This window comes from Coregonus clupeaformis, unplaced genomic scaffold, assembly GCF_020615455.1.
Source record: "Coregonus clupeaformis isolate EN_2021a unplaced genomic scaffold, ASM2061545v1 scaf0810, whole genome shotgun sequence".
Classification (NCBI taxonomy): domain Eukaryota; kingdom Metazoa; phylum Chordata; class Actinopteri; order Salmoniformes; family Salmonidae; genus Coregonus; species Coregonus clupeaformis.
Genome location: NW_025534265.1, coordinates 23,917 through 45,460, shown reverse-complemented (window position 1 = coordinate 45,460; position 21,544 = coordinate 23,917). Strand labels below are relative to the sequence as shown.

The 21,544-nt window shown below is 43.7% G+C and overlaps 1 protein-coding gene across 2 annotated transcripts; it reads left to right on the top strand.

The window, feature by feature from the left end:
- Nucleotides 1–2,498: 2,498 nt before the first annotated feature.
- Nucleotides 2,499–18,258, top strand: srp68 (signal recognition particle 68). Of its 2 annotated transcripts, XM_041840442.2 has the most exons (17): nucleotides 2,499–2,517; nucleotides 2,756–2,869; nucleotides 3,221–3,287; nucleotides 3,406–3,534; nucleotides 3,873–4,068; nucleotides 4,349–4,431; nucleotides 4,730–4,839; nucleotides 5,051–5,133; nucleotides 5,405–5,545; nucleotides 10,526–10,624; nucleotides 10,924–10,985; nucleotides 11,222–11,375; nucleotides 12,415–12,509; nucleotides 12,740–12,869; nucleotides 13,652–13,727; nucleotides 13,941–13,993; nucleotides 16,536–18,258. In XM_041840442.2, the coding sequence occupies exons 1-17, from the start codon at nucleotides 2,514–2,516 to the stop codon at nucleotides 16,761–16,763; spliced, it is 1,824 nt and encodes a 607-aa protein (XP_041696376.1). In that variant the 5' UTR covers nucleotides 2,499–2,513; the 3' UTR covers nucleotides 16,764–18,258. The 2 variants fall into 2 exon arrangements, with proteins under 2 accessions (XP_041696376.1, XP_041696377.1); XM_041840443.2 differs by lacking the exon at nucleotides 2,499–2,517 and having other exon boundaries at nucleotides 2,588–2,869.
- Nucleotides 18,259–21,544: the final 3,286 nt, after the last annotated feature.

The following is a 21,544-nucleotide window of genomic DNA, read 5'->3' as shown; positions in this document are numbered from 1 at the left end:
ATATTATCAGCTACCAAAAATTGTATACAGATCCTTGTGATATGGGGCTGTGCATTATCATGCTGATACATGAGGTGATGGCGGTGGATGAATGGCACTACAATGGGCTTCAGGACCTCGTCACGGTATCTCTGTGCATTCAAATTGCCATTGATAAAATGCAATTGTGTTCGTTGTCCGTATCTTATGCCTGCCCATACCATAACCGCACTGCCACCATGGGGCACTCTGTTCACAACGTTGACATCAACAAACCGCTCGCCCACACGACACAATACACGCTGTCTGCCATCTGCCTGGTACAGTTGAAACTGGGATTAATCCTTGAAGAGCACACTTCTCCAGTGTGCCAAGTGGCCATTTTAGGTGAGCATTGGCCCACTGATGTTGGTTACAACGCCGAACTGCAGTCAGGTCAAGACCCTGGTGAGGACGATGAGCATGCAGATTAGCTTCCCTGGGACGGTTTCTGACAGTTTGTGCAGAAATTCTTCGGTTTTGCAAACCCAGTTTCATCAGCTGTAAGGGTGGCTGGTCTCAGACGATCCCGCAGGTGAATAAGTCGGATGTGGAGGTCCTGTGCTGGCGTGGTTACACGTGGTCTACGGCTGTGAAGCCGGTTGGACGTACTGCCAAAATCTCTTAAAACGACGTTGGAGGCAGTTTATGGTAGAGAAATTAACATTAAATTCTCTGGCAACAGCTCTGGTGGATATTCCTGCAGTCAGCATGCCAATTGTACAACCCCCTCAAAACTAGAGACAGCTGTGGCGTTGTGTGACAAAACTGCACATTTTAGTGGCCTTTTATTGTCCCCAGCACAAGGTGCACCTGTGTAATGATCATGCTGTTTAATCAACTTCTTAATATGTCACACCAGTCAGGTGGAGGGATTTCAAGTGCAAACAGAGTGAGCCGGGCGCCAGACTGAGTTCTGGAGGTGAAATGGAAGTGAATGAGGGCGAGTTAAGTGAGGTGGAAGGTCTGGTGAAAAGCTCGGAATCCGAGCATGGCATCAATGGACATGATAAAGAAGAATCTGGTCCAGTAGTAGTGAACTTTTTGGGGAAAGTGGATCCTTGCCTTTTGGTGGATCCATTTGTTGTTTCAGGGTGGGTGAGAAAGGAGTTTGGTGCAGCTGAATCAGTTAACGTAACCTGTGGTGGACTTATTTGTTTGTGTTTCTTCTGACCAGAGGGATTGGGTGCTACGTGTTGCGCAACTTGGGTCAAGATCTGTTTCTTGCTTTGCTCTTAGGAACAGGGCACCATTGAAAGGAGTGATTTCTGGGGAAGTGTTAAGTGTGGAGGTGGAGCAATTGAAGTTTAAGATTCCTGGTGTTTGTGATACCCACCGTTTGGTGCGACGCAGACCCAGTGGTGAGCGTGGTGAAGTAGAGGAGTCACTGTCAGTCCTTTTGAATTTTGAGTCATGGTCTTTAGCCGACAAAGTCATTGTTAGGATAAATCAGTTATCCTGTTAGAGCTTTTGAGCCGAATCCACTGCGCTGTTCTCGCTGTTTCGGGTGCAACGTTTATGGTCATGTTGCAGCAGTTTGTAGGAGGGAGATTCCAAGAATTGGGAACTGTGCAGGAGGGCATGTGATAGAGGATTGTGTAGTTTTGGTAGGTAACATTTTGTGTGTTAACTGTAGGGTGTCCACGTTGCTGGGGATCAGAAGTGTCCTGTGCGAGAGAGGCAGGTTGAGGTGGCTAGAGTCAGAGTAGTGCAGAAGGTGTTGTATGCTGAGGCAGTGAAGAAAGTAGATGAGGATGGTTCAAGGGTGAGGGATCCTGAGAGGATCCCTGTGAGTAGTAGATCTGTGTCAGCACAGAGGGATAGGCCAATAAGTGACATATGCTTCAGTAAGGCAGGTAGCTTAGTGGTTAAGAGCGTTGTGCCAGTAACCGAAAGGTCTCTGGTTCTAATCCCCGAGCCGACTAGGTGAAAAATATGTCGATGTGCCCTTGAGCAAGGCACTTAACCCTAATTGCTCCTCTATGTCGCTCTGGATAAGAGCGTCTGCTAAATGATGAAAAGTAAATGTAAGGTTGGCTTCTTAGCGTTCATAGCAATGGTTATCAACTGTACCGCAGAAATTGAATGTAAATCACAGAAAATAGATGTGGTGGCAGCTGCAGAGAAGTATTTGGGTTTATGGGATTTTACGTCAGAATAGTTTTTATTTTATTTTTACTTCAGAAGAGTTACAGGGTGTGTTGAGTGGTAGTGTTCCGTCCTCCCAGGCCGTTCGCATAGTGCAGGAGTAGACAGGGTCAAAGTAGTGGAATGGGGTAGTGGGTTTTTAATGAGTGTAGGATTAGTTTGAAGGATGTTTTTTTATTTCATTTTGTATCACGAAGTATAATGGATTTATATTATAGTGCAGTTGGGGGCGGTAATGCAGCATATTGGATGCTACCCGCCGTTAAACTCAGAAGAAGAAGAAGAAGAAGAAGGCATTTGCATTCTCTTGGCAAAGGAGAAATGCACACTAACAGGGATGTAAACTAATGTGTGCGTATGGAACATTTCTGGGATCTTTTATTTGAGCTCATGAAAATGGGACTAACACTGTTACATGTTGCGTTTATATTTGTGTTCAATATTTGTATGTGTTATTGAACTGTTTTGAATTGTGTATTTCGCTATTGTTGCGTGACATTTGTAAACATTGCAAGAATTGCATAAAAAGTTAAGACCTTCCCTCAACGTTAACGCTTGAATCTACTTCCGGTGCATTTCTTCGGGTCAGTTTGGACGTGTGCTGCTAGCAGGAAAATGGCCTCAGACAAGCAAAATGAAGGAAAAATATTACCTTTGGACGAGAATAAAGAAAATACAACGGAAGATGGAATAGGACTGGAGAGTATCCTTTCTAAAGCTATAAAGCTGACCCGGCACAAATCTGTAATTTAGCGACACCAGTATGTTTTGGTGGAGGAGGGCTTACCCAACTAACTAGTTAGCTAACGTAATGCCGGATGGCTAGCGCTACGTGTCATTAGAAAAGCGGTTTACAGATGTTGTTGTCATTAGAATGTTGCTAAAATCGTGTGTATTTAAGTAAATTAACATTGTCAACTTGCTACATCCATCACATAATGAAAATCCACTGCTAAAGTATATTTATTGTGAGCTTTTTCTCAAATGCACCACTGTGTACATAACTAGGTTCCTGTGTGAATGTAGTAGACTGGCCTTTAACGCAGACTTGCAGTTCTCCAGATCATCAAGGATTCCCAGCAACAACATGGTTTGCGACACGGGGATTATCAAAGATACAGGTGAGATGGAGGACTGGACACTGACACGATATGGGAGTTTAGACAACCATAGACCATACCTGATGGTTGGCTCGTAGTTTCACGCTGTAAAATTCACCCGTCTTTCTCTCTGTCCTAGGGGATACTGCTCCCGGCGCTTGCGTCGTCTGCGCAAGACCCTGGGCTTCAAGTGCGGCAACAGGCACAAGTTCACTGGGAAGAAAGTGACTGTCGAAATGCTCTCTGACAACCGGTACTGTGACAACAGGTAATAAAATAAAATTTAAAAAAGGTGGTTGTCTCACTGGCTATCATAAGTTGAATGCACCCATTTGTAAGTCGCTCTGGATAAGAGTGTCTGCTAAATGATGTAAATGTAATACCTACCGATCCCATTCTTACAACAGGATTAAAGTAGACCTGGATTTACAATCCAAATACTTAAAGCATGATACCTGCCGGCAAACATCCTGCTTGTATCATGCAGTTCTAGAACTACAATCAAAATACTCATCATGCATGGTGCCCAGAGAGGCACCAAAATGGCGGCCAGCACTAAAGTTGGCCCGAGTCCCTTGAATATAACAAATTCCCTTCCCCTTTTAGGTATCTACTGCTGGTACTGATGGAGGCTGAGAGGGCGTGGAGCTACGCCATGCAGCTGAAGCAGGAGGCCAACACAGAGCCCCGCAAGCGCTTCCACCTGCTATCCCGCCTGCGGAAGGCCGCCAAACATGGAGAGAGGCTGGAGAAGCTCTGTGAGAGCCCCCGTGTGGATGCAAAGACCAAACTGGAAGCACAGGTAGGCTAATGTCCTGACATGGAGAGTCAGTGACTTTCCCTATTGTTTTACCTTCATTTATTTCAACATGTGGTTCAAATGCTGTTGAAGTGAAGTAAGAATTTTCAACTGAAACTAATATTTGAGACAAATATCTATCAGGTGAGGAACCATCAGTATAGGCAGCTGGGCGTGTCCTGGAGGAAAGAGCGCTTCAGGGCCCTGTCTTTGACCTAGGCGAAATAACTGCTGATGACCTCTGAATTAATAATAATAAATAATGAATGCAACTTGTCTGCAGGCCTACACCTCCTACCTGAGTGGCATGGTGCGCTTTGAGCTGCAGGAGTGGAAGGCTGCCATGGAGGCCTTCAACAAGTGCAAGTGAGTCTGACCCCACTATACTACCTAAAGGCCTAAGTGTGGCACTTTTGATTGCTCAGCTTTTGATCTAGAGGAGTAAGATGATACTTTGACCTGGGGCAAATGAGGCCTCAAGAATGTAGGCTACATTGTATGTTGACAGATGTCAAGTCGTCTAATGTTTAAAAGCGGTACCTAAGTGTAAGCGTATGCTTAGCATAGCCAAACACATTCAGCATATAGCTGTATTCCCGGACCACCATCTCGCTGCTTGTGAACTATAGAAAATGCCATGTGACTGTATTGTAACATCTCTCAGGACCATCTATGAGAAGCTGGCCAGTGCCTTCACTGAGGAGCTGGCAGTGCTGTATCACCAGCGTGTGGAGGAGATCTCACCCAATATCCGCTACTGTGCTTACAACATCGGTAGGCGACACACACAGTCCATCGCTCAGATTGACAGTGAATTGCACTCTCATATGCATTCACACATGCACACCTCTCATATGAAGCAAATCCCACACACCTATGCATTCTCCCACTTCTCTCTTTCCCACACCCTCGCACCGAACACACACACAACTCATTCCTGTTCAGTTGACTGGCACTGAACAACCCTACTCTCCTCTGACTCCAGGGGACCAGAACGCAATGAATGAGCTGATGCAGATGAGGCTGAGTGCAGGAGGAGGAGGAGGCATGATGGCTGAGAAACTAGAGGTCAGTGTGTGGTCCCTCTCACTGTAAAACACATACATAATAACTACTACTTTACTACTGGAAAGTATGGTCATAAATCTGTCCCTACATCTATATTTTACTCTTTAGTGCAGAGAAAATCACTATGTTCCAATGTCCATACTGTTATACCACTTAGAATGCATGCCCAATACATTGCTACCTTTTTTCGGTAGCAAGCTAGTGTGGATATTGGATCAGACCTGTCTTATGTAGCATACTGTTAAATGGTCTTATTATGGTATTTTTCTAGGCCCTGATCACACAGACGAGAGCCAAGCAGGCAGCCACCATGAGCGAGGTGGAGTGGCGAGGCCGAACGGTGCCCGTCAAGATCGACAAGGCCCGCATCTTCCTGCTGGGCCTGGGAGACAACGAGGCCGCCATCGCCCAGGTCAGTGACCCTACCAGGGACTAGTCACATACGCCATTTTCACACTACTGAGCCAAGCAGAACTTGACTGGGCTGGCCTGGTTTCACATCCACCACAGTTGCTAGAACTGTGCCAGAAAGGACAATGTGAAAATAAAATATCAGAGCCGGAACAGTACGGTTCAGGTCAGCACGATAGTGTTAAAAGCAAGGCTCGACATTAACGCTTGTCCTCTTGTCCGGGACAACCAACAACAAAAAGTCGGACAAGCAGAATATAGATTTAAGTGGTACGAATGGACAAATAAATAATTCACATCAAAATATCAAGCAATTACTCTGATTAGAATTGGATCTAAGTGTCTTCTGGATGTGCTGTCTTGCGCACTGTTTTCCCAATCAGAGCGCATCTGAGTAGAATTATTGTATTGCATTATAATATAATAATATGCCATTTAGCAGACGCTTTTATCCAAAGCGACTTACAGTCATGCGTGCATACATTTTTGTGTATGGGTGGTCCCGGGGATCGAACCCACTACCTTGGCGTTTCAAGCGCCGTGCTCTACCAGCTGAGCTACAGAGGACCATTGACAGGTACAAGCGATCTTTCAATCACCTGCAGTTGCAAGATGTGCTTTTGAGATCACCCTGTTCATGTTTGTTCATTCCTTGCTAGCTAGTGAGTTATTTGCCCAGTTATTTTTGGTCTGCAAACAGGGTTCATTATTTGCATCTTACAACATGCTTATCAGTGACCTTTTTTGGCCTATGGTGTTACAGGCCTTTAGTTATTTGGGGGGGACAAGTAACTTGAGCATTCAGACAAGTAAATAATTTGTCCTACTTGTCCGCCGGACAAGTGGCTTTAAAAAACTTTAATGTCAGGCCCTGAAAAGGGTTTTGCTGTTCTGCTTGGACACCTCTGCTTCATTGTGGGCTTAGGGAAGTAGCTACAGGGCTAGTAGTAAACGTATGGGGCTAGTGGGCTTAGGGAAGTAGCTACAGGGCTAGTAGTAAACGTATGGGGCTAGTGGGCTTAGGGAAGTAGCTACAGGGCTAGTAGTAAACTTATGGGGCTAGTGAACAAGGATGCCTAATGGAACTAGAGAAACTGTTGGTGAACTAGGGGGCCAGTGAACAGGGGTATCAAGCTGTTATCAACCAGTCTGTAGGGAGAGGTTATCCTAAAGGCAGGTAAGGAGAAAGGTGGCTATCATCTCGTGTAGTTCACCTTGGGTCTCAGTAGGTGGCGTTCTCTCCACTACAGCTCACTGACAGGTGTCTATTGTCAGACTCTCCTTACCTTCCCTGTCGGTCTTGATGTAGGCCTACCTCTTCCTCCCTGTGGCCACACCTGTCACACCCACCTGCACTCACAGCTCTGGCATGCCGCCGCTCGTGCTGTCAAACTGCATTCTATGCATAGCAACCCACACACCCACACGGCTACACCCATCATCCCTAGTCTCTATGGACAGACAAGCATCAGAGCTAAATGGTTATCAGTTTGGGAGTGGGACCATCATTTGTCTTAGATGTAGCATAGCATTACATGTAATTGTGCTTACACTTTTGAAGTAAGGCTACATTTGGGTCTGGTCAGAAATTCCCCTCATACCTGTCCTGTCCACAACCAGTTGTATCCAAATGTGCTTTTCGAGTTGAAGGTTAACATTTTATGCACCTTAATCCTTAATTGATATATTGTGAGTCAATGATTCTGTTACATTTATGGCCAAAATGTCACATGCCAACTTGAATTATTTTTCATTTATGCATTTAGATACAAATGTCAAATATATGTCAACAATCCTTCCTCCAAAGGACTATTCTGTAGATTACATTTAGTGAAAATCCCCCAAATCATGGCCATTTTTGTCTGGGTTTCGTGAGGAATCACTCAACCATTCCAACGGAACTGCCATTTAAGGCCATGCACAGGCCCTTGGGGACATACTGAAAAGATATCCGCCATCCCTCCCTCTGTTAAAGGCACAGAAGACACCAGACTGGTTCTCCCAGTCCTGTTAGGGGACTAGGCGTTGCCAGGGTGGTGGCAATAGTTTGTGTGGCACCACAAGACACCCCCCCTACATGCTGGATGGATAGGAGTGAATGTTACTTCAGTCTGTCCAATACGAATTTGTGTTAAAGGGCAACTCCACAACTCTTCATCCTCATTTTAATTATCTCCAGCACAATACAATCTTTTACGTTAAGAAGTTCTACCCGATGACATCATCAAAAGTTACAACATTTTTAAAAACTGATTTTCAAACACTGAGATTCGTGGTGATGTGGGGAGCTAGAAACTCGTTGTAGGTTTTTAAAATCACTTTTTTTCCTTTAATCCTAATCTGTGATGTCACAAGATAGGTTTCCATCCAATTGGCGACAGACTTTCATGCGGATATTCCAAAATCCGCATAAAGAAAAGATCAGCTTTTTCCAACTAGTGGTGTGTTTCCACAAAACGTACTTACAGCAGATAAAAAATCAGTGCGTGATGACTTAGTGCACACAATGTACTTTTTCTCTTAAGTTTTCACATATATCGAATAACAATCGATAGTCTTAAGTAAAAAAAATAGATGGAGGGGGGGGGGGACAGACAATGCAAATAGTTTGGGTTTTTCAGGAGTCTTATGGCTTGGGGTAGAAGCTGTTAAGAAGCCTTTTGGACCTAGACTTGGCGCTCCGGTACGGCTTGCCGTTTTGTTACAAATGGTTGCGCTAAATAGCAAATGTTCGTACTATGGTCTTGGCACATGCACTCTAGCCAACTGCTCGCAGATACAGTGCGTAGGGTTGGGCAGTATCCAGATTTTCATACAGTCATACCGTTTCTGTACCATACATGGTATTTCCAGAAGTGCACACAAGGGGCGCTATACTTTTGAAAAATTTATTATTTTAAGTAGTAATTTTTTCTCTCACACAAAACAATTTGGGATACAGGGATCTTGATCCAGGAAAGGATTGAATGTCTCTGCTGTAACCAAGAAGCTTGATCTTGACATCTAGCCACTTAGCTAGCAAACCAAATGCATAGCTGGAGCCCTTAACTTATTTGACACAACTTTAGTTTTCTTATAAAAATTGAAAAAACATTTAAACAAAATGTAAACAAAATGTGTGCGGGTGCGTGCTACACCACTGCTTATAACGAGAAGTTAAGTATAACGATAAGAACTCTAATATGTGTCAAATTATATCCAGCTAAGGGCTCCAGCGATGCATTTAGTTTGCTATAAAACAATTTTTTTAAATTTAAAGGTATTGAAAATGATACCGTCGGAATTTCGACATACCCAGATATACGGTATAACCGGTATACCGCCCAAGCCTAACTGTGCGGGTAGGCTACTTTACATAATGAGATTATTAAGACCGAGAATATATTTTTGTCAAACGGCAGTCAAGCATCGATCATCATGTCACCAGAATAAGACCCTCGATATTAATTGGAAAGGAACATCAAGGTCACTGTGCACTTTCACCACCCTGTGAAGTTCATTAGAAGTTATTTAATATGTAGCCTAGCCTAATAAACTGCATGGTTTCCCAAGTTGTAGTGGGAGGACCACACATCATATCATCTCGTGACTCCAATATGATGATTATTATGTCAATATTTGTGCATTAAGGAGTCTCCGCCTCCATTTCTCGCATAATTAATTTTACAGACACAAAAAGATCCCACCATGTCGAATGAACACATTATCTTTCGGCATTTATAAAATTGTACTGAAACCATTGGTTTCCATCACAGCTGTCGTAATAAAAATTTTGAAATACGGTATGACTTTACTCGCATAAAAACTGGATGGAAACGTGGTTAATGATAAGCATTCTTTTAGGATATTTTTAACCACAGATCATATAAATGTGCCTTTTCAAATATGTAGACAGTGGTATGGTGCTGGAAATAATGAGATGATGAATATGAGGTTGAAAAGTGGCAGAATTGTCCTTTTTAAGTGGAACGCTCCCAAATCATTCCCCGCCATGTTTTAGCGCTTTATTGATTGCTTAAGTGTTTTTGTCAGCTAAAGAGAAGACACTGGCGACTCCTCTGAGAATTACTATGTCTCACAAGCATGTACACAGATTCGTCAGAGGATAAAATGCAGCCAAATAATTTAAGATTGGATGGATTCGTCAGCAGGGGAAATATAACAAACATATTTTATTAGCAATTTTTTATTTAATATGGGCGCTGCTAGGACGTTCTAACTAGGACATATTAGTCATTGACGATATTGTAATATTTAATCCTGTAACATTTCTCTGACTCACACTCATCTTCTAAAATGACTGACAATTTTCATAACCAATATAAACCACAACACTTGGCTGCCTCCTAACCTGCAAGTTAGCCTACTGTACCGTAACACAGGCTTATTGTGTAAATCTTGGGGGGGATATGAAGAACACGGCTTCTCTTTCACATCGATCCTGAGCTACAGTAACTCTAGGGATTGACCAATTACAGGAATGTCTACAGCAACCTGCTCTGCTGCATACTTCTGTCTCTCTCCCAGTCACAGCCTCACCCAAGACCTACTTTAAGTTTTACACGAATATTTACATGTTTGTATGATTTCATCTGATTCGTACAGGAAGCAAGGCTCTACAGTGCAACCAGTTCAAGTATGAGCACATGTGCGAGTAAAATGCTGCCGTAGCTATTTTCAAAGTATTTCAGCTGTTTTGTTTCATACTCTTGCTATCGCACAAAGAAATACGAATCCCATATCCCACCTCGCGCTGCAACAGTGCCTGGGGACTGTGCACACTGTAAGTAATGTGCTAAGAGATACATTTTTAGAAGGCCACAGTACAGGCATAGGGAAGATCTCTATTGCCTATGCCTTGTGTCCTCTATCCTCATGTCCTTCACAATACCCATTGGAGGAGAAGGTGAGTGGAGGGGAGGTATATATGCATGTATATTGTATGTCATATTTATACTGGCTCACCATTTGTCACCCACAGGCAGCCAATGAGGAAACCAAGGAACGTCTGTACGAGACCCTGCTAGCCGAGTGCAGAGACACCATCCAGGCTGTGAGAGAGGAGCTGAAGACTGAAGCGGTAAGGATGACTGACTGACACTGACAGAGATACAGACATGACCGTTTTGGGTTACGGAATGACACATTTGAGGTTACAGACATGACAGTTAGGGTTATGGACTGATACATTTGAAGTTACAGACATGGCAGTGTGGGTTACGATCTGACCGGGGTTCACATTGATACTTGGGGTTACGGACCTGACATAGTAAAGTTCAAAGGATAAACAGTAACGTGAGTAGGAGGGTCAAGGACTGCACCCAGACCCTGTCACTATCTGTCTATATGTAAATGCCCCCTGACTTTTCAACTCTGCAGAAGCAGCGAGAGAGATCTGATGAAGCCAGTGGCAAGGTGTCCAACCTGCAGTTCCTGCACAGGTAAGAGAGGTCATTGTGTCTGTCTGTGACATTTGTCAGAGGATGCAAGATGCATGGTGACCCCTATCTCCTCACCGCGTCCTCAACCGTATTGGAGGAGAAGGTCCAAGGTACCTCCCCTCAGACCGTCTTCTCCAATGAGTTTTGAGAAGATGAGAAATACAAGCAAATATGAATTAAGAGCCTATCTGTACATGGAACCGGTCTTTGGCATGTTTGTGTTCCCCCTTCCATAGCTACCTGACCTACATCAAGCTGTGGACGGTGGTGAAGAGGAATGAGAGCATGGCCCACATGCTGCAGGCCAAGCTGAAGGAGCCGCAGACGGACGAGAACAAAAGGGGCCCTCGCCCCCAGGACCTTATCCGCCTCTACGACATCATCCTCCAGGTACAAAAACACACATTTGGGTCGTATTCATTAGCCACAAAACGGGGGGGAAAAATAGAGTAAAACAGGGTGGTACTACCTGAGGTTGTTAAATAAAAATGTATTTTTAATTTTTCTGTTGAAAAATGTTTTGCTGTTGTATGCGCTTATGAGTACACTTCTGATAACACAACACCGCGTCACTTGTCATTATGTCATCTCTGGCTCATTCCAAATGTCTATCTGTTTTCTTGTCGTCTGATAATGTTACAGTAATTGATAGTGAAACTGAATGGTTTGATATTTTCCTGCTTCATAACCACAAAACATCCAAACCGCTCTTGGAGTTGGAGAAAGTTAAAATACCTCTATTTACTCAGCATACCCAGGATCAAGTCCAAAAACTATACTGAACAAAAATATAAACTCAACATGTAAAGCGTTGGTCCCATGTTTCATGAGCTGAAATAAAATATAACAAATGTTCCATACGCACAAAAAGCTTATTTATCTCAAATTTTGAGGACACATTTGTTTACATCACTGTTAGTGAGCATTTCTCGTTTGCCAAGATAATCCATCCACCCGACAGGTGTGGCATATCAAGAAGCTGATTAAACAGCGTGATCGTTACACAGGTGCACCTTGTGCTGGGGACAATAAAAGGTCACTCTAAATTGAGCAGTTCTGTCACACAACACAATGCCACAGATGTCTCAAGTTGAGGGAGCGTGCAATTGACTGCAGGAATGTCCTCCAGAGCTGTTGCCAGAGAATTGAATGTTAATTTCTCTACTATAAGCCGCCTCCAACGTTACTTTAGAACATTTGCCAGGATGTCCAACCGGCCTCACAACCACAGACCACGTGTAACCACGCCAGCCCAGGACCTCCACATCCGACTTTTTCACCTGCGTCTGCGGGGGTGCCGCCATTCAAGCCTAATGTTAAGCCTATAGAAATATAATTATTATTTCTGATTCAGTCTATTTCTATGGTTAAGCCTCTACCAGTGAGTCATCTTGTCCTTGTTGATGTTGCCTCATGACTGTTTCTACAGAGTCTGGCTGAGCTGTCCTCCCTGCAGGGGCTGGAGGAAGATCACACGTTCCAGAAGGAGGTGGCCCTCAAGATACTGGTCTACAAGGCCTACAGGTCAGAGCTCACACGACAGAGGACACGCATCACACACACAACGTCCACAAACACTCCCACAGGTGTTTCTTCATAGCCTTGATGTACAAGCTAGTAAAGAAATGGAGCGAACAACATATACACACACACAGTTATTGGCATGACCCCTGCCATTCAGGTGTTTCTAATCCGCCTCTGCCAGAACAGAAGCATGCACACAGTCACTAACATCCCTCCTATTTCTCCCCCAGGTGTTTCTTCATAGCCCAGTCGTACGTGCTGGTAAAGAAGTGGAGCGAGGCTCTGGTCCTGTATGAGCGGGTCCTGAAGTACGCCATGGAGGTCCAGTCCAAGGCCAAGAGCCTCAACAACAGCCTCAAGGTAACAGACACTGACCCCTGACCTTTGACCCCTGACTGTGGCCAGTGTGTAAACGCACATTTTAACATATAGGTAACTTCCTAAATAAAGGAAACGCAAACATAAATTGTCTTAATAGGGTGTTGGGCCACCACCTCAGAACAGCTTCAATGCACCTTGGCATAGAGGATGGATGCAACACCATTCTTCCACAAGAAATTCTATAATTTTGTGTTTTGTTGATGGTGGTGGAAAACGCTCTCTCAGGTGCCACTCCAGAATCTCCCATAAGTGTTCAATTGAGTTGATCTGGTGACTGAGACGGCCATGACACGTTTACATCATTTTCATGCTCATTAAACCATTCCATGACCACTCGTGCCCTCTGGATGGGGGTATTGTCATCCTATGGGGGCATAGCCATGATAGCAAAAATAATGGCTACCCAGTATTTCTATACATGACCCTACGCATAATTAACTCAGCACACCTGTGTGGAAACACCTGCTTTCAATATACTTTGTATCCCTCATTTACTCAAGCGTTTCCATTATTTTGGTAGTTACCTGTATATATAACTCATATAACTGAAAAGCTTTGTCTGTCAAATACTACTCATGGCTCTGAGTTCAAACCATGACAATATCCACAGAGTAGGTGTTCTATTATCTGTTGGGCATTTTTGGGGGAGGGGGCCTGTCATTGAAATTGATGCAGGTAGGTAAACACGTGTTATTCATGATACTCTACTATTGGACCGTCTACAATGTCTTAGCTAATGTATCTGTCTCCCTTGCCTATAGGATCTGCCTGATGTGCAGGAGTTGATCACAGAGGTCAACGCTGAGAAATACTCGCTTCAGGCGGCAGCCATCTTAGGTAGGTACCTGACTTGCAATGGCAGCCATTTTGTTTCTATAGGGTAATGCCCTTACCTGGGTTAGGCAACTGTCTTTGTAGTGACTTTTCTGCTTGACTTGTCATTGTTGTGACCTGACCAGTGTGTTATTTTTTTAAATTCTCTTCCAAGACTGAGGTCTCTGGTTTATTTTGCTTGTGTTATGAAGCTGAGGGTGTGTGTTTGTATTTTAGACACAGAGGATGCTCCTGAAGCTCCCTCTCAGCAGAAGGTGAAAGACAACACGGTAAGAATGAAGAAAATCAGCCTCTTGCAAAAAAACAGTCTCACAGTTAACCACCCCCAATGTGCTTGGCCCTAACACTAATCTCTTGTGGAAAGAATATTTGTGTAATTACGACGTTTGGGTTTTTCCGTCACTGGTTATTTGGACTAAACAACATTTCGCCTAGCGTTAGCATCTTTCGAATTTCGGAAGGGGAGGGAACATTCGGCCGTAACTTGCAAAGAGAGAGGGTGGAGCTCCTCGTTCTAGCATTTCTTGATCTCTTCTCTTAACATGGACCCAGAATTGAATCGAGCAGCTGACCAATTCCGTGAGACTTTAGTTGTGGGTTAACTCTGACATCTCTGTACCTCCCAAGTTCCAGCCTTGCCATTTTCTGGGTGATTTTCAGGTAATGGTGGGATAAATGAAAACGGAGTGTAGTGAATACTACTGTATGTATGTATGTATGTATGTACGTATGTACAGTGAGGGAAAAAAGTATTTGATCCCCTGCTGATTTTGTACGTTTGCCCACTGACAAAGAAATGATCAGTCAAACATTTTAATGGTAGGTTTATTTGAACAGTGAGAGACAGAATAACAACAACAAAAATCCAGAAAAACGCATGTCAGAAATGTTATAAATTGATTTGCATTTTAATGAGGGAAATAAGTATTTCACCCCTCTGCAAAACATGACTTAGTACTTGGTGGCAAAACCCTTGTTGGCAATCACAGAGGTCAGACGTTTCTTGTAGTTGGTCACCAGGTTTGCACACATCTCAGGAGGGATTTTGTTCCACTCCTCTTTGTAGATCTTCTCCAAGTCATTAAGGTTTCGAGGCTGACGTTTGGCAACTCGAACCTTCAGCTCCCTCCACAGATTTTCTATGGGATTAAGGTCTGGAGACTGGCTAGGCCACTCCAGGACCTTAATGTGCTTCTTCTTGAGCCACTCCTTTGTTGCCTTGGCCGTGTGTTTTGGGTCATTGTCATGCTGGAATACCTATTCACAACCAATTTTCAATGCCCTGGCTGAGGGAAGGAGGTTCTCACCCAAGATTTGACGGTACATGGCCCCGTCCATCGTCCCTTTGATGCGGTGAAGTTGTCCTGTCCCCTTAGCAGAAAAAACCCCCCAAAGCATAATGATTCCACCTCCATGTTTGACGGTGGGGATGGTGTTCTTGGGGTCATAGGCAGCATTCCTCCTCCTCCAAACACGGCGAGTTGAGTTGATGCCAAAGAGCTCGATTTTGGTCTCATCTGACCACAACACTTTCACCCAGTTCTCTTCTGAATCATTCAGATGTTCATTGGCAAACTTCAGACGGCCCTGTATATGTGCTTTCTTGAGCAGGGGGACCTTGCGGGCGCTGCAGGATTTCAGTCCTTCACAGCGTAGTGTGTTACCAATTGTTCTCTTGGTAACTATGGTCCCAGCTGCCTTGAGATCATTGACAAGATCCTCCCGTGTAGTTCTGGGCTGATTCCTCACTGTTCTCATGATCATTGCAACTCCACGAGGTGAGATCTTGCATGGAGCCCCAGGCCGAGGGAGATTGACAGTTCTTTTGTGTTTCTTCCATTTGCGAATAATCGCACCAACTGTTGTCACCTTCTCACCAAGCTGCTTGGCGATGGTCTTGTAGCCCATTCCAGCCTTGTGTAGGTCTACAATCTTGCCCCTGACATCCTTGGAGAGCTCTTTGGTCTTGGCCATGGGAAAGAGTTTGGAATCTGATTGCTTCTGTGGACAGGTGTCTTTTATACAGGTAACAAACTGAGTTTAGGAGCACTCCCTTTAAGAGTGTGCTCCTAATCTCAGCTCGTTACCTGTATAAAAGACACCTGGGAGCCAGAAATCTTTCTGATTGAGAGGGGGTCAAATACTTATTTCCCTCATTAAAATGCAAATCAATTTATAACATTTTATAACGTTGTTCTGGATTTTGTTGTTGTTATTCTGTCTCTCACTGTTCAAATAAACCTACCATTAAAATTATAGACTGATAATTTCTTTGTCAATGGGCAAACGTACAAAATCAGCAGGGGATCAAATTCTTTTTTCCCTCACTGTATGTATGTTAGTTGTACAGTAGTGAGAGGAAGTAGTGTTGGGAATAGTAGTGTGCCTACCACAGATCATTGCTTTACATGTGCCAGCCTGTGGGAAATAATACTCCCAGACCTGCCTCAGTCAATACAGGACAGAGCTGGAATGCTGCCTAGCAGACTGACACGGAAAAACAACGTTTGGGTGATAGATGACCTATATCAGGAGGCCTCTGCCAGACATACTGTATGTCATTGTGTAATCCCACACCGGATTGGGTTTCATTCTTAAATCCGTCATAGAAATGTCATGATGCTGCTGCCATGAGCAGTGTATGTCGACATGGCATGTATTAGAGTTGTTCACTGCTGAACCTAGTGCTGGTTCATGAAATATTACCTCTGCTTTGCTAACAGACTAGCCAAACCTCATGACAGGTTCTAGTAATTTACTTTTACCAGTTCCTGCTCTCACTCTAATTTGTCTATTCCCCTGTCCATCCAGCCTCTGTGCGAGCGCCTGGAAACCTTCCACCTGGACCCCACCCTGGTGGGGAAGCAGCCCAACCTGGTCCAGTTCCCCCCCGACTTCCAGCCCATCCCGTGCAAGCCCCTCTTCTTCGACCTGGCACTCAACCACGTGGCCTTCCCGCCCCTCGACGACAAGGTGGAGCAGAAGGGCAAGGGCGGCCTGACCGGCTACATCAAGGGCATCTTCGGCTTCGGCAGCTAGAGTCCCAGGCTTCGGCGAGGCCTTCAGGGTGGAAGCCATCATGGGCCCCAATGATATTGATAAACAAGCTGAGTGGGTTTCTAGAATACTGGCTCTGTCTCCACCTGAACTGTGGAAACAATGTCTGTCTGGAAATGGCACCCTATTCCCTTATGTAGTACACAACTTTGACCAGAGCCCTACGGGCCCTGGTCGAAAGTAGTGCACTGCATAGGGAATAGGGTGCCATTTCCAAAGCTACCAGTCTGAGACTTCATGTTCTAGAGCTTTCCAGGCCTCGTGTTTGTTCACTTCAACAACCCCCAACACACTTTACAGAGGGAATACAAGCCCAATTGACTTATCTTGAATTATTTTCATTTACCAACTCTTAAAAGCGCCTTCATGTACCCAGTCTCAATGTCAGTATACAGAAGGGAGAGGAAGTGTTGTATCAATCACGATAATAAAGGACGAAATGTATATATGCAGGCACACAGGGTAATTCCACGACCGAGCCGTGATGTCTCATAACACATTCATTTCTGATAGGATTTTGACAGTATCACCTCTGTATTGCCTCAACTTTCTTATAACTGTAATATCTAGATTGTGAGACAAGTTCTCATTTCAGATAATCATCTATTCAATGTATCTGTCCTTGTCCTGCACGCCAATACATCTCTGCATGGATGACACTTAAAGTTAGACTAGACGTTAGGATTGAAATGGTCCTGTTAATTTCCTTACACGACAATGTGGTTCAGTGGCCAATTACTTTATATTTGGTACAGGAAAGAACTCTATAACATGTATGTTTATATTCTCTAATGATATTACTTTTTAAAACATTTATGTAAGTTCTGTGTGTGACAAAATACAGAATGACCTTTGAGGTCAAAGGTGACTGCTTAGATCCCTATTTGCCTCACCCCTGAAAGTCTAGGAGGCAGCGTTCATGAACTTCTGTCCAAAACAACCCTAGGATGTCTAGAAATACTGTCTTTTAATACACACTACTTCGTCGAATCAGTTGGGTCGTATTCCAACATCTTTTTAAGGGGAGGGAGCAGGCACCCTTTTTAAGTGCTCAACACCTCTTCAGCTTTCCCTGTACCAAAGCCAGTTCTGTAATCAAGGTTCTTTAGCTATTCAATGGACCTCATATTTGCATTTGTCTATGATGACTAACCGTATTCTACACTACAGGTTGTCAATTTACCTTCTGTCCTCTCTTCAATCTGACTCTTTGCTTTCTCTTTAATTCGGGGTTATATAAATCTTGTACTTAGTCATTTTACTTCTATGCATATTTTTTTTTTAATGAACTGGATTTGGGTTAGATGCATGTGGGAATGGTTTCACGCATCATCACCCAAGATGGCCAAAAATTATTTATGTTAACATGATTTGCAAACTAAGTGGAGTATTGAAAGAAAAAATTGTGAAATGGATGATGAAATAGATAGTTTCCAGGCTTCTAATTAAAAATGAGACACATTTGCGCCAAACGTGACCAGAGTTTGACCTTTATTCACTCATCCCTAAACTTTGTTTTCACTCACTTTTTAGTTTTACTTTTTCTCTTAAGATTGAACATGTGACTGATAATGACTTTGTACTGTAGCATAGCTTCGATCGACAACCTCTATCACACAGACTTTATAAGTCTGCTACTATAATTTTGCAATAAGGCCAGAGGGGCTGTGATATATGGCCAAATACCACGGCTAAGGGCTGTTCTTAGGCGCAACGTGGAGTGCCTGGCTACAGCCCTTAGCCGTGGTATGATGGCCATACGCCACAAACCCCCAAGGTGCCTTATTGCTATTATTATCTGGTTACCAACTTAATTAGTGCAGTAAAAATACAGTTTTTGTCATACTTGTTGTATACAGTCTGATATACCACAGCTGTCAGCCAATCAGCATTCAGGGATTGAACCACCCAGTTTATAATAGTGCTTTTGGCACTCCCACAGAAGCCTATTCGTGTAGTTTTGTGATCATAGTCTCCTGGGTCAGGTGTGGGAGCAGCATGAGATGCCGGTGTTGGGTGTGTTTTTGTCCCCGGCAGTCATACAGGTGCTACATGTTAACAACTTTAAAAGCTAATCAGCCTCCTCCCACCACCTAACATTTTTCCTTGATCCCTTATTGGTTATCAACAGCTGGGCTCTGTCATCACAAGCCGATATGTGCATTCCACCACACACTTCAGACACCATGAAATGCGTTCTAACCTAGTGGAATGGGTAATTGTGTGTGTTTGATAACTGCCCATGATCAGGAGTCGACATCAGTATTATGATGTATTGTTTGTCTGGTGAATCCCTTTCATTCTACTGTATACATATCTATACAGGGTTATGTACTTCCGTATAAAATGGCTTATCACAATTCTACTTTGTATGTGTGCGCTAAATTAATGTGGCACACCCCTGTATTAGGCTACATGGATTACACCATCGCTGTATTACACCCCTGTATACACACAATCACACACCTGTTTATTGTTTTTCCCATGCACTCTTACTGCAAAAGTGTTGCCATAGGAACCTTGAGGCTGGCAGTTCGTCCAAGTTTCACCCATCGCTTGTGTTCCTTGTACTCCACCCAAACACCTACACGGTATGGCAGCGTGACAACTGAGTTTTCCTAATGATTGTGGCTTTAGGAAGAGTCATATGAGATGTGGTATGGCTTCCATATAAGGAAATTGACAACCCTGTCCATTGATAAAAGCAGCCATATTTTCCCCCTCATGGCCATTCTTTAGGAAGTCTAATGTTGAGGGCATTACCAAAACACCTCAGGTAACACCTGATTACACTCAAACCCCTCACAGAATTAGCAAAAACAGTAACTGTTATTATCAATCAATGGGCAAATAATATGCTTGTTAAACCAGACGTGACATCAAGTAAAACAATGGTGAGCACAAAGTTCAGGCTAGTTCAACCAGGCTATAGGCAAATAATCCCTTAATGGCCCCAATGGCTATTTATGACATGAGTAAGGTCATTTTATTTGGTTGTACATAAGTCGATACTTCACAAAATTATGAACGCAACATGTTTCGTGAGCTGAAATAAAAGATCCCAGAAATGTTCCATACTGGCAAAGCTTATTTTTCTCAAATTATGTGCACAAATTTGTTTAAATCCCTTTTAGTGAACATTTCTCCTTTGCCAATATATTCATCCACCTGACAGGTGTGGCATATCAAGAAGCTGATTAAACAGCATGATCATTACAAGCATGCACCTTGTGCTGGGGACAATAAAAGGTCACTCTAAAATGTGCAGTTTTGTATCACAACACAATACCACAGATGTTTAAAGTTTGGAGGGAGCGGGTAATTGGCATGCTAATTGCAGGAATGTCCACCAGAGCTGTTGCCAGATAATATAATGTTAATTTTTCTACCATAAGCCGCCTCCAACATTGTTTTTGAGAATTTGGCAGGATGTCCAACCGGCCTCACAACCACAGACCACATGTACAGTGGGGGAAAAAGTATTTAGTCAGCCACCAATTGTGCAAGTTCTCCCACTTAAAAAGATGAGAAAGGCCTGTAATTTTCATCATAGGTACACGTCAACTATGACAGACAAATTGAGAAAAAAATTCCTGAAAATCACATTGTAGGATTTTTAATGAATTTATTTGCAAACTATGGTGGAAAATAAGTATTTGGTCACCTACAAACAAGCAAGATTTCTAGCTCTCACAGACCTGTAACTTCTTCTTTAAGAGGCTCCTCTGTCCTCCACTCGTTACCTGTATTAATGGCACCTGTTTGAACTTGTTATCAGTATAAAAGACACCTGTCCACAACCTCAAACAGTCACACTCCAAACTCCACTATGGCCAAGACCAAAGAGCTGTCAAAGGACACCAGAAACAAAATTGTAGACCTGCACCAGGCTGGGAAGACTGAATCTGCAATAGATAAGCAGCTTGGTTTGAAGAAATCAACTGTGGGAGCAATTATTAGGAAATGGAAGACATACAAGACCACTGATAATCTCCCTCTCCACGCAAGATCTCACCCTGTGGGGTCAAAATGATCACAAGAACGGTGAGCAAAAATCCCAGAACCACACGGGGTGACCTAGTGAATGACCTGCAGAGAGCTGGGACCAAAGTAACAAAGCCTACTATCAGTAACACACTACGCCGCCAGGGACTCAAATCCTGCAGTGCCAGACGTGTCCCCCTGCTTAAGCCAGTACATGTCCAGGCCCGTCTGAAGTTTTCTAGAGTGCGTTTGGATGATCCAGAAGAGGATTGGGAGAATGTCATATGGTCAGATGAAACCAAAATAGAACTTTTTGGTAAAAACTCAACTCGTCGTGTTTGGAGGACAAAGAATGCTGAGTTGCATCCAAAGAACACCATACCCACTGTGAAGCATGGGGGTGGAAACATCATGCTTTGGGGCTGTTTTTCTGCAAAGGGACCAGGACGACTGATCCGTGTAAAGGAAAGAATGAATGAGGCCATGTATCGTGAGATTTTGAGTGAAAACCTCCTTCCATCAGCAAGGGCATTGAAGATTAAACGTGGCTGGGTCTTTCAGCATGACAATGATCCCAAACACACCGCCCGGGCAACGAAGGAGTGGCTTCGTAAGAAGCATTTCAAGGTCCTGGAGTGGCCTAGCCAGTCTCCAGATCTCAACCCCATAGAAAATCTTTGGAGGGAGTTGAAAGTCCGTGTTGCCCAGCGACAGCCCCAAAACATCACTGCTCTAGAGGAGATCTGCATGGAGGAATGGGCCAAAATACCAGCAACAGT